The sequence below is a fragment of the Periplaneta americana genome, chromosome 8, assembly GCF_040183065.1.
Source record: "Periplaneta americana isolate PAMFEO1 chromosome 8, P.americana_PAMFEO1_priV1, whole genome shotgun sequence".
NCBI lineage: Eukaryota > Metazoa > Arthropoda > Insecta > Blattodea > Blattidae > Periplaneta > Periplaneta americana.
This window is the reverse complement of record NC_091124.1, coordinates 144,118,591-144,131,827: the sequence shown is the minus strand read 5'-3', so window position 1 is coordinate 144,131,827 and position 13,237 is coordinate 144,118,591. Positions and strand designations below refer to the sequence as shown.

At 37.0% G+C, this 13,237-nt stretch overlaps 1 protein-coding gene across 1 annotated transcript; it reads right to left on the bottom strand.

The window, feature by feature from the left end:
* Positions 1-301: 301 nt before the first annotated feature.
* Positions 302-12,094, bottom strand: LOC138705133 (facilitated trehalose transporter Tret1-like). The gene is made up of 2 exons (XM_069833785.1): positions 11,978-12,094; positions 302-1,872 (listed from the first exon to the last, which is right to left on the bottom strand). Exons 1-2 carry the CDS (start codon positions 12,066-12,068, stop codon positions 488-490), a joined length of 1,476 nt encoding a protein of 491 aa, XP_069689886.1. The 5' UTR covers positions 12,069-12,094; the 3' UTR covers positions 302-487.
* Between the last annotated feature and the right edge of the window lie 1,143 nt (positions 12,095-13,237).

The following is a 13,237-nucleotide window of genomic DNA, read 5'->3' as shown; positions in this document are numbered from 1 at the left end:
ACGATTTGAAAAGAGGTTAAAATAAAAATAAACATAATTAAAGGCGGGAACATCAGTTCTGTTTCATCACTGATACATCCATTCACTGCAGATAGGACACGAAACACATGACTTTTCTGTAAGAGCTGGAAGTTAACAAGCCGTAAAACACTGGATATAAATTCGTGACTGAACCCCTTTTTCTGCAGAATGATAAATTATAAGTTTCAATTAAAATATATCTTAGCAAAAAAAATTGACTCCTGCCCTTTCTGCAATGACCGATTTAAATGTGAGATATATTTTTATAAAGTAAAATGCCTTTATATATCTCATATATAAACATTTTTGTTTAATTTAATTAAATGTCAAGAAAAATAAAATATGGCATAAAGTAACAAACTATAAATTACAAATATGATATTAAATATTGAAATCACAGTTTATAACACATTGTAATATATTTATATTAGCAATACCTAATACACATACAGATTATAAGGTATCACTAGTACCTTTCAGTTATTTTTGATCTGCCTGCTGTAATTTCTACGCCTTCCTCATCGCTTTTGACATCACTATCAAGTTCATGTAGAATTGATTCCAAGCTTCTGTTCTTTGTTTCTGGTACCTTAAAAATAGTAAACACCGCACATCCTATACAGAAAAATGCAAACAACCAATAGCATCCATGCAAGCCCAGTAAGTCAATAATATTAACATAAAGTTTTGTAGATATAAAAGCCGTTAGCCATACTGTTATAGTTGTCACTGTGGTAGCAATTCCTCTTGCCTCTGCTTTGAACATTTCTGACATTACAACATATCCCACAGTTCCCAATCCTACAGACAAGAGGAACACGAACAGACCCACAAATAATATTGGAAGGAAACCCACAGATATCAGGTCGTAATTTTGTTGTTGAAGGAAAAAATAAATGCCTAGTCCTGCCAGACAAATGCACATTATTGTCTGTGTTACAATTATCAAGAGTCTTCTTCCAGCAATGTCCAATAAGAATAAAGCTACTAAAGAACCAATCATTTGTACAATTGCAATAATTAGTGTGGCCGTATTTGGATCAACAGAGCCACCAGTCTGTTCAAAAATACTGACGGCATAGTTTAGAACAGGATATATACCAGACAGTTGTATCGAGGCTCCAAGAACAATACATATTACTAGAGCACGTCTTGTACCTCGGGATGAAAGTAAACTTTTGATGGACGTGTTTACACTTTTATTTTTCTTCACAAGTGCTGTTAACTTCATCATCTCCACCTCCGCAGCTTGCGCATCTCCTCCACGTAACCATAACAGCGATTCCATGGCCTCCTGCGATCTTCCATTTTTCATCAAATATAACGGCGATTCAGGCATCCAGTAATAACCGAATGCGAAAACGATTGGTATAAATACGCAGATTATAGCCATGTTTTTTATGGATATTAGTGGCCCAACTGCGTACATGATAATGAAAGCTATATCTACTAATGCCGAGCGAAATGTTCCAAGAGCACCTCTGATGCTGTCTTCAGCAATTTCTCCCACATACATTGGGCAGAAAACGAGAACTCCACCGCAACACAAGCCCAGGGAGAATCTTGAGATGTAGAAGAGATACAGGGACTCCGATAACACAATGAACAACCAGCTGACGATGAAAGGAATGACGATTGAGTATCCTGCGATCTTTCTTCCATATTTCTGAGACACGTAGCTGGAGATAGGAGAAGACACGAGGGCTCCAAAAAATACCAGTGACCCCAGCCAGGTTTCTTCTTCCACCGAAATGATTCTTCCATCAAGAAGTGGTTTCCCGGTCTTGAGGAGTGGCAGTGATGGAGTTGGCCAGGACATCGCCATTCCATAAGCTACTGATGATAAATTTGCTGGAATTAACAAGAACACACTATGAAGGAAAATAATATTTACTCTATTTATGTCATTTGTTAAGAGAATGGCAGAAAATAGGAAAGACTGAAGAAAGCTGGGTTTGCAGTGAAAGACCTGCCCTGGGCAGAATATTATGAATGAATGAATGTAATTTGTATTACATTAACGAGAAGTTCCAGCAAAATGTGTGCTTGCCGTTCCCAGTTCATTGTAAATCCACTAGAAACCAAAGCTTGGAAAGTTCATAACGGAAAGTAATTACTGATTCCCGATGCGCCACGGACGTGTTTACATGTGGTGAACATCTACGCTTAAATTACGTTCTTTTGAGTGTAAAAATACTTAATATACCCAGAGCATTATGTACACTACAGTGCATGAAGAAAATAGCATCATTTTCAAATAGTGGAATGCGAAATTACTGACAACTTTGTCACATGTAGCTCATTAAAACCCATATTTAATCCATAAACACAAAATTCTTGTACATTGTCTCAGAAACTGCAAAGAACTCACTATGTTTTTTGCGGTCGAGTGACTACAAATTTTGTCACTGGAGGAGGCACATTGCGCACAATGACCCTTTCGAATTGCTACATTGTGCACACGGTCATTTTAAACATAGGGATCGCACAGTTATATTGCGCACACTGCCATCACAAGGTATACTTGTCGCACTCTGGCATGCCCAGCGCAGCAGCAGTAGTGCGTGGTATTATTCATCCTTATACACAGTGCAACAGCTGTAGTATGTCATTTGTATTACATTAACGAGCACTGCCGTGCAAACGAGAAGTACCAGAAAAATATGTGCTTCTCAATGTTAAATGAAAGAGGACATAAATTATTGGTTTTGCAACTGTTTTAAATTTCAATATACAATATTATTGGGAAAGGAAAACAGTGGAGGTGTAAGATAAGGAACTGTATTGCATGCATGTTTACTGACGAGCATGATGAGTTTTTAGAATCTGTCGTGATTAACGATAATAGTGAACATTTGCCTAGACAAGTTTTATCGATTAATGTTAAACGCAAGGCCATCATGATATCTCTGCTAGACCTTCAAAGCTCGCGAGAAATGAAATTCTTAATATCCCTGATGAAATTTGTAGTAAACTGACAAAAGACGATATCGTTTTTGCACGAAAATCAGTTGGTAAAACTAGGAGAAGTGTCCTTCCTCCATTACCTAAAATCCGAAATGAAGTACACGCCGCGATCAGTGAAATTTCTATTGTGGCGAACAGTTTTTATTGGTGAACGATTGCACAAATAATGTTATAAACATAATATTTGACTGTGAAACAAATGTAAGATATTTAGTGAAGCAAAAGTATTTTTTATGGATGGAACATTTTAATTTTGTTCCAGAAATTTTTTACAGCTATTCACAATTCCAGGGATTGAGAATGATATAATTTTATTACACATCGCTGATATTTTGTTTATTGCCCGACAAAAACAAATAACTTACGAGATTTCTTTGCGTCATGTAATAGGGATATCCTGAACTAGCACCAACAGATAGCGCGCATGTACTTCGAGGGGTGCGCTTTGCGTGTGCATTTGTTTTCCAGTATATAAACATTAAGGATTTACGTAATGTATTAGCACAGTCTAGTATATTCTGTCACGAAGCTCAATATGTAGGGAATATGCATCCCTAGATAGTTTCTAACCCCTAGGATCGCTACTATCGTCTTATCACAGACAATGCGAAATAGTACCTGCACAGTCTGTTGTTTCTAGTACTCTCAACAACTCAAGCTTCGTGACAAGACTGTGGTATTAGTATATTAAATCGGCTACTCTTAAAAACAACTCAAAATGTCAAATTTGTGTAGTGTTCGTATATGTAAAAACCAAGGAAATTTTTTGCCTTCAATCAGGACCCGAAAGATTCTGAATATATGTTTCCTACCTTACAAAATATAACTAATTAAATTGCGCCTCAAAAGTTCTAGCTATTAAACAAAAAGAACTACTTCAAGTAAGGAATTGCTGGCTACAGTTTCATTTAGAAGATGGCAAAGAAAAATTGTAAAAAAACATATGCAACCTCCACAGCAAGCTATGTTAGCTTAGATTATATTCAGTACTTGTAGGAATCTCCGAAGTTTACGCCTGCATTTTACAATGGGACGATACCAGGCCTATAGTAAATTCTCGATTAACTGGAATGTTTATTATCCAGGACGATCCGTAGTGGAAAAAATGTACCTATAAATAATACAGTCTATGTAGAAAGTAGGGTAACCTTAACTCCAAAAATTCATTTCGTGAATATGTCTTTAATGTAGACTAATCTTCATCATCGTTCACGAATTAGGTCTCTGTAGACCTGTTTCGGCCCCATCTAGCAGTCTTCTAAAAGGTCTTCCTGGTCGACGATGTCCTCTAGGTTTATACTGCATTATAATTTTCGGGATTCTTGAATTTTCCATTCTTCTTACATGATCTAGCCAATTTAATTTGTATCTGTTGATTTTTATGTAGACTAATTTATTATTAAAACCGTGTTTTACTTTCAAATTTTCAAAATCATCCTACTTAACATCCTGGTTCTTGATACATGTTTATGATATAAGATGTATCTGCAGAGACCCGAAGTATAGTATAATATACCTGCATTTGTGCCCTAACTTTAACCTGCAGAATTTTTCAGCATTTTTCCTCATGTCAGTGACTTTTTTCAATTGTAGAATTATATTGAACTTTAAAAATAAAACAACAAATGTCTCAGGACTCAGGAGGATATTCAAAACTGCATATCCTTAACCTACAAAATCCACAAATAATCGTGATACTACTTCGATCATATTATATCATCCTATTAAAAATTGCATTTGATTTTTCTGCAATTACAGAAAAAATGCGAGGAATTCAAGCCCCACAGTCCCTTCCATATAAAAAAACATATTGGTGGCTGCATATCCTGTTTTCCTCATACGGTACTTACAATACTAATGATAAAAGTGGTAATGTTCACCTTCGACAAAGTTTCTGTTTTTTTTTATTCTTGTACCTCATTCTCAAAGTTCTCGTTTAAGTTCATGAACATTCAATTTACTCGTCTCTAATCTTCTGCATACTGTAGATTTCCCTATCCATCTCTTGAGGGCAATCGCTCAGTATTATAACTTTATTCTATTATTTATTGTAAATTTAATTAAATTATGAGATAAGAAAATGCTGAATTATATTAAATTATACCTACTAGGTTATACAAAATAAACTTATAAATATAATTTTTACACGCACAGAAAACCAACAAGCGGAAGAACGAAGAACGTAATCAACTGTATCATATGACTTAATCTAGCCCTACATGCTGTGCCGCATGGAACACTCCTGCCATCTAACGGTAATATTTTGCATAAGGTATCCCTATTTGTAAGTGTGCCCTTGCTGGCGAAACAAAAAGTCCTGGAAGGGTGTGGTTGATTTTGAAATAACCGTGCACAGTGCAGTGAAACAAACTTGGATAAACGCGACCATCGTGGCGTGCAGGTTTCATTTAACCCAGTGGTCGTCAGCACTCGCTGAAATGTGCAATGGGTACGCGATATCGTCCCGTCGTGCAACAGGGAGAGATACAGAGCATACCCGCTAGCAGCTACGAGAGCACTATAGTGCACTGCGTTTTCCGCGGGTAAGGGAGGCTAGCCCCAGCGTGCTCTGTGCTGACGACCCTTGATTTAACCCAAGTTTGGTGGAGGCGCATACAGCATATCGGGTTAGCTTCGAATTACAAGGACAAAGATTCAGAATGCGGAAAATAGCTGCATTTATATTTCAGGTTGTGTTAGTTGCATCCCAGCGAGGCACAAGATGTATTTACAGAAGACTAGACGTCAGAGCTACCACTCGCCGATTATTTAGTGGAAAATTATATCGACACCGAAGAGCGTTTTCCACCGACCATATGGGCAAAACAAAACTAATTATTATCAGAGCTAGGAACTCGTACCGATTTCGTTATTCAGGGAGCGAGCAGCCAGGAAATGGGCTCCTGCGTGACCAACGGCCCCTTGGAGTGCATCATGTTCATGTTAACAACCCTTACTGCATGCAACAGGGCCACATCGGTAGTATGGAAGACGTTTTGAGTAACAACATATTGTTCTACTGCAAATGTGAGCGAGATTCATTCCCGGTATAAATAAACACAGTAAGTTTCCTAACACTGTATGTAGGGGAGAGTCGGGTAGTATCGGACATCGGGTAATATCGGACAGTGAGTTTCTTTCATCTACCAGACGATGATAGTACCTGATTGACATGGTTACGTTTCTGTGATGTCGCACAGAGAAATGTAACCATGTCATTCAGGTACTACCATATGGTGGTAGATGAAAGAAACGCACTGTCCGATACTACCCGATGTCCGATACTACCCGACTCTCCCCTATGTATGTATGTATGTATGTATGTATGTATTTTACTTGGTTATTTAATGACGCTGTATCAGCTACGAGGTTATTTAGCGTCGATGGGATTAGTGATAGCGAGATGATACTTGGCGAGATGAGGCCGAGGATTCGACACAGATTACCTGACATTTGCCTTATGGTTGGGGAAAACCTCGGAAAAAACCAACCAGGTAATCAGCGCAAGCGGGAATCGAACCCGCACCCGAACGCAACTCCGGATCGGCAGGCATACGCCTTAGCCGACTGAGCTACGCCGGTGGCTGTGTATGTGTGTATGTATGTAGACTATGTATGTATGTATGTATTAATGTATGTATGTATTTTTGTATGTTGTACAGTTTATTTCCTTCTTTGGTTCTTATTTAGTGAACATGTCAAGTTATTTACGAAATGTGTTCTTATATTATTAACCTATTGTTTTGCATCATTTCAGTAAATGTTACACCCTGTGTTATGTTTTATAGGTGTAAATGATGTAAATATATAAAGAGCAATATTTTATCAGTGTCAATCTATATATATGTAACAATTTGTATAGTTGTACATAAACATGATTATGTAACTAGCTGTGCATTTGCTAATATCTCTATTCTGATGAGAATATTGCCTTGAGACGAGTTTGTTTTCCTTTCTACTGTACCTTCCTATTGCTATGAATAACTGTGTTTTGACGTGTTGATGACGTCGCACCTGGCTGGTCGTACCCTGTGTAGGGCGATTGGGATCGGTATGAAGTTCCTAGCTCTGCTTGTCATCAGATCGGATAACAAACGCCTGCGAAGCTTTCCACATTACATTAGATAAGCAGCTTAATAATTCACATCCAAATATTTTTTTTATTGACGTTTTAAAAAGCATCCAAACAGGCCTATATACGAGTATATCAATCAACAATCAACCAGAGGTCCCGGGATCGATACCCGGCCCCGGAACAATTTTTCCCTTGAAATTATTCAAATCTGCTTTACAGGGAGCATTGCCTGAAAGACTAGATTTGCATAATATATACGTTACTGTGTACGTTAACAGAAAACCACAATTCCAAGTCACACAGAGATTGTGTGCACTCGATGAGGGTCTCTGGCGTTTCGTCAGCCCACGCGAGTTGTGTGGATATAAAGGGAAAAGTTGAGACGGTGTCGGGTGGAGTTCCCGGGTAGCTCAGTTGGTAAGAGCGCTGGTACGTTCAACCAGAGCTCCCGGGATCGATACCCGGCCCCGGAACAATTTTTCCCTTGAAATTATTCAAATCTGCTTTACAGTGAGCATTATCTGAAAGACTAGATTTGAATAAAAAATAGTTAACACCTCAATGACGTAACATTGTTTGTAATTTAATTTACTTTAATACAATACGTAAGAAATTTCTAAACCGCCGAAGTAATATGAAAACACGCTAGCGATATATTCTGATAGGCCTATTATTTCGCTAGTCCTAAGCCTAGAAATCTGAAAATGTGAACGGAAATTGCATTTAGTTATTTCAGTGAACTTGAGTATAAAAACTCTAAGTGTACGCTATGTTTACAGTTACCACAGGTAAAGGTGAGCCGTTGAGAGCAGAAGTGGTTTAAGTCAAAAATGGGTAATGTGAGTTAAAGTAAACATTCTGTAAAATACAACGCAAAGTAGCAATTAATATTGAATTCAGTTAAACTATTAGTAGTCAGTGGATAGCACGAAGGACATATTAATTGCTACTTTGCGCTGTATTTTACAGAATTTTTACTTTAAACCTCATTACCCAATTTTGACTTACACTACTTCTGCTCTGAACGGCTCAAATATTTCACATGTGCTCAATGTCCTTTCTACCGTCCTTTTCCCCCTGTGCTCAATATACAGTATGTAACCATCTTGATTGTACAGTAATATTGTTATTAAAAATAGATAATTTTGTTAACGAAATTATAATTTATTTTAATGGGTTAAATTAAAATAAGAAAATACAATATCTTCTTTTCAGGATATAAAATAAGCTACATCAAATTTTTCAAATCAATATAAATAAATATACAAAATCATAAAAATGTGCACATTTTATGCAACTTTTCTGTTCGTACATCTAATCATTTTGTACTTTTCAAAGTCTTAATTGCTAACTATTACACAAAATTAATATCTTGTAACACATCCTTTGGCTTTAATAACTTCCTCACATCTTCTTTTCATTGTAGAGACAAGTTTCTTGCAAACCTCTGGGGTGATATCCTGTCATTCTTCTGCCACTATTCTTCTGAGCTCCGGAATGGATGTTACTTTGCTATTTCGAACCCTCCTTTTCAAAATTGGCCACAAATGTTCGATAGGATTTAAATTCGCTGATTGAGATGGCGTTATGAGTTGATGGGGAACGTTCCAAATGAGCCAGGTCTTGACGAATCCGGGGTGTGTTTAGGGTCGTTATCATGTTGAAATATATAACTGCCGTGGAAGCCCATTTTTTTAGCACTTTCTTTCAAATTTGTCATAAGAATATTCTTGTACCTACATAATTTTATCCACAATTCCATCAATGAAGTGTGTTTCCGACTTCAGAGGAAGATATACAGGCCCATATCATGATGGAACCACCTCCTTGTTTTACAGTAGGAACAGTATTTTATTTCCTGAAGGCAGAGTTTGCCTTCCTCCACACTTTGTTGCAACCATCTGAGCCGAAAAGATTTATCTTCGTCTCGTCGGACCATATTACACGATCCCAATAGTCCTCCTCTTTAGAAACGTGTTTGTTTGCAAATAGAAATCTTTCTATTCTATTTGAATCACTAATAAAAGGTTTCCTACGTGGAACCCTGCCATTATAACCGTGTTTCCACAATACACGACGAATGGTCTGGTTAGACATGTCTTTTCCTGTAGTTCTTGCGAAGCAGTTTTTGAACACTTAACCTAGGGTCACGTCGAATTTGTTGCACAATGTATCTTTCGTCCCTTTCATTTAATTTTCTTTCTTTTGGTTTTCGCCTCAAATTCTTCCAAGACCCTTCATATTTAAATTTGTTTACAATATGCTAAACTGTTGAATGTGTATGTCCGACAATTTTACTTATTTTCCTTAAAAACTTACCTTTAAGGGCAAGTTGAACAATCACGTTTTTCAGGTCTTCTGAAAGCTGCTTTCGCTTCGCCATCCGTAATGTCATACTTGCAAGGTAAAAATGTAAACAAGGGAAGCCACCACTCAGCAGTAGCAAGCACAAACCGGTTAGCGTATTTTGAAACAATGAGATAGGGCAAGTGTACGAACAGAAAAGTTGCATATCGAACACAAGAGAATAATGTAGATTTCTTTTTAAAATAACAAATGTTTTAAATATACATTATAATTAAATATAATAGTGAATATTACGAATAAACTGCACACGATTATATACGTGAAGAAGGAAATAAAATGTTTAACTTATTTTACGGTTAAAACGTACATTATCACAAAAATAGGGGCTGTACGAACAAGACTGTTATATACTCTAGGTCTTCGCTTTAGCACTGGATCCGAGAATCGCGGCTTGAAATACAGTTGAGGTTACAAATGAATGTCCGTTACTTTCACTTTATACATTTTCAGTGCCATCTATGTTTCAGACCATGAACGTTTGAAATGTACAACGTATGGATGTGTAGTCTATCCATATCTACCTATTTACCTATACTACCTACAGTATCTATCTAATCTGACTACGTGACTGTCTAATATAGTTACTATTTAATCTACCTGTTTAACCCTGTCTGTATCCCTGTCCTTAGGTCTTTCTATCCTTCCGTCCGTCCATCTGTCTGTCCATTTGTCTGTCTATATATATATATATATATATATATATATATATATATATATGTATATATACTAGGGCATTCGATAAGTAATGGCAACAATGTTGTAAATCAGTTCTCCTAGCGGTGATCATTGAAGTTTTGTACTATGAAGCAGTGGTTGTTTCATAAATTTGCAATATTGAAAGTCTCGAAGTAGCTATATTTTGTAAATACAGTGCCTCTTTCTGATCTGTAATAAACAATAGAGCCCTAAGGATACGAACAAAGACGCTTCATAAAATTCCAAGTTGCAAGAGAAAAACATGCAACTATACATTTAAATTAATTCAATTTGCAATACAACTGATTTTATTCGTTTGATGTATTTAAGCTAATTATATAGAGTCTGCCTAAACTTTTAATTTTGTTACATTTTTGCTAGACTATGAAATTTTCTTTGAATTATCGATAAAGTCTAGAAAAATAATGTTACATTATAGATTGATCTATACAGAAAAATTCATAATACAGTGTTTAAATCCTATGAATAATAAATCAACTCCCAAACATAATAAAGAATAAAGGTACTGCATAATATCTACTATATACTATGGTATTATCGTTTTTATTTCAATACAACCCAATAGGAGGCGACGTTGCATATAGGTTGGACAGGGTCTTGAAAATTTAATACCGGTAAGGAATTTTAAAAGTAACTTTATTAAAACTAGCAAAAATTATGTTTTTCTAATTTTTTGACATTCCGGAACAAATATAATTCAATCCAGGACACAGGACATACCATTAAAATCCAGAACAATCCTGAGAAATCCAGAACGTCTGGCAACCCAGGACAGAGGCTAGGTATCAACTTCACTTTACGACAATAAATTTGAACTGCTTAAAGCAGATTTATCTAGTAAGTTTGGATGTGATTTGTGTTGAACAAAGGTAATGATTTTATTGTGTAAGTCAATTCACTCTGAGATTATTAACTGGTCTATGAAATGCTAAAATTAACCGTCACACGCAAGCCCATGCAGGGCCAAACCGGCCGATTGACAGTGGCATCATCCCGTTCACGTATATCAACAGAGAAGTACGACCATGTAAGCAGTATGAAGCTAATATGTAGTTAGCACGACTATGTTCAAGCCTTTAGTCGGCCTGGTTGACGCAGTTGGTATAGCGCTGGCCTTCTATGCCAGAAGTTGCGGGTTCGATCCCGGGCGAGATGAATGACATTTATGGCTCATGTCAGTAGATTTACTGGCATGTAAAAGAACTCCTGCGGGACAAAATTCCGTCACACCGGCGACGCTGATATAACCTCGGCAGTTACAAGCGTCGTTAAATTAAACATAACACCATTCAACTCCTTATAGCTGGCTTACGAAACTGGATTTCGCTACTCAATTTAGCACCCCATATTCATCATTATAGTAGGTTAACACCGATCCCATACACTATTGCACATAAATAAATTAGTTTGAAGTGTTTTAATTTCATTTCCTCCATAGATTTTATGTACGAACCTATATTATATTTTATTTAACTGATATTAAACAGTCATATGTCGGTATGTCATCAGTCGTGACCAGACAGAGGATTTTCGGTCCCTACACAGCGACAAGACATCATCTTTCTTGTCTTACAGAGGGAGCATAGTAATGAGTTCAATGACCTCCCTGAAACTCACGTACACCTAACGTTCAGAATCGGGACCGAAAATCCGCTGACTGGTCATGACATTCACAACTAATTTTCCCTTACGGTATTCCAATAGACGACTGATAATTCAATGAAATATAAAAATCCATCGGATATAATACATTGTATACAATTTTAAGGAACTTAAAAGGACATAATAAACAATGCATATATATTGCTTTTATGTACTGCTCTGCCTTACCTACACTCGCAGCAATGATCTGTCTCAGTTTGCTCTTCCATTTCTTTTTGCGTAATTCTCTGGCGTCGTTCTGTGTGTCGATGTTGCTCATGTTTCGTAGACGATACGTAATGAGCAACTTTGGATCTCAAGTGATATAATATACCTCAGTCGCCAACTCTACATGCAGTTACATGACGTAATTAATTCAACTTTGTACCTCCAGTAATCCAACCCGTCGACCTTACTTCATAATCACACAGGAATATTACACATGATTCTGCTTATTTTCCACTCTGTGTGACACAGAATTTGAAGTAAACAATTGTAATTTTAAAAATCGATATCATTAACCGTTTATTTAATTTTAGACTTTAGAAGTTTGTACAGGATGGGCATGAAGTCTCGTTAACAATACCAGCATTTCCCATAATTATTGTCCTGGAACACAACTATGGTCCACGATACACCCATTTAAAGAACATTGTAGAAGTAACATAGACCGTTCATAGATAGCTGCAGTGACTTGACTGCAAAATGCAGTACAACAAAAATATAGATAAACGAGGTACTACGTTATGGAGTACAAAATTTGAATGGTTGTATTGTGGACCATAGTTGTGTTTCAGGACCATAATTATGGGAAATGACGGTACCTCAGATATACACACTATTTATGTAATGCAGACATACATCCAGTTTACACTAACTGTGTGTTCTAAGTGTCCAAAGGCAATAATGCTCTGATGAAAACCCACAGCGCATTGTCACAGGTTGTGAGGTCAGGGCTGCGAGGTGGCCAGTCGAGAGGATGGGTGACTCACGGCCCATCCAGCGTTGTGGAAACCTGTGACATTGCGCTGTGGGGTTTCATCAACAGCATTGTTTCACAGGAACAGTACTACAACATTGATGAATTGAAGGACGCCGGACCACGTGCTTTCCAACAGATTACACCAGCAATGCTAAGGTGAATGTCACAACGAACCTGGCGATGCATTATTTTGTGTGAAGAGAATGGTGGGGAACACACTGACTCTTTGCACACTTAGGGCATACCGTTAGTGTAAAGTGGATGTATGTCTGCATTATGACCGGAATTACATAAATAGTGTGAGTATTTGAGGTATTCATAGGGGTAACGAGATTTTGTGCCGACTCTGTAAAAATTACTTTAAAATTTTGTTCTACACCCCTACTCAAGTAGTGATGATTGAAATCATCATTCATCATTTGTACAGGGACATCATTTTATTTTTACTAACATTTTTTAATATTAAT

What these genes read in the sequence shown, in the direction of transcription:
- LOC138705133 (XM_069833785.1), bottom strand. Translation starts at nt 12,068, where the DNA reads ATGAGCAACATCGACACACAGAACGACGCCAGAGAATTACGCAAAAAG. An exon ending in GATCATTGCTGCGAGTGTAG is followed by an intron (nt 1,873 to 11,977) that starts GTAAGGCAGAGC and finishes TGTTAATTCCAG; the next exon opens with CAAATTTATCATCAGTAGCT.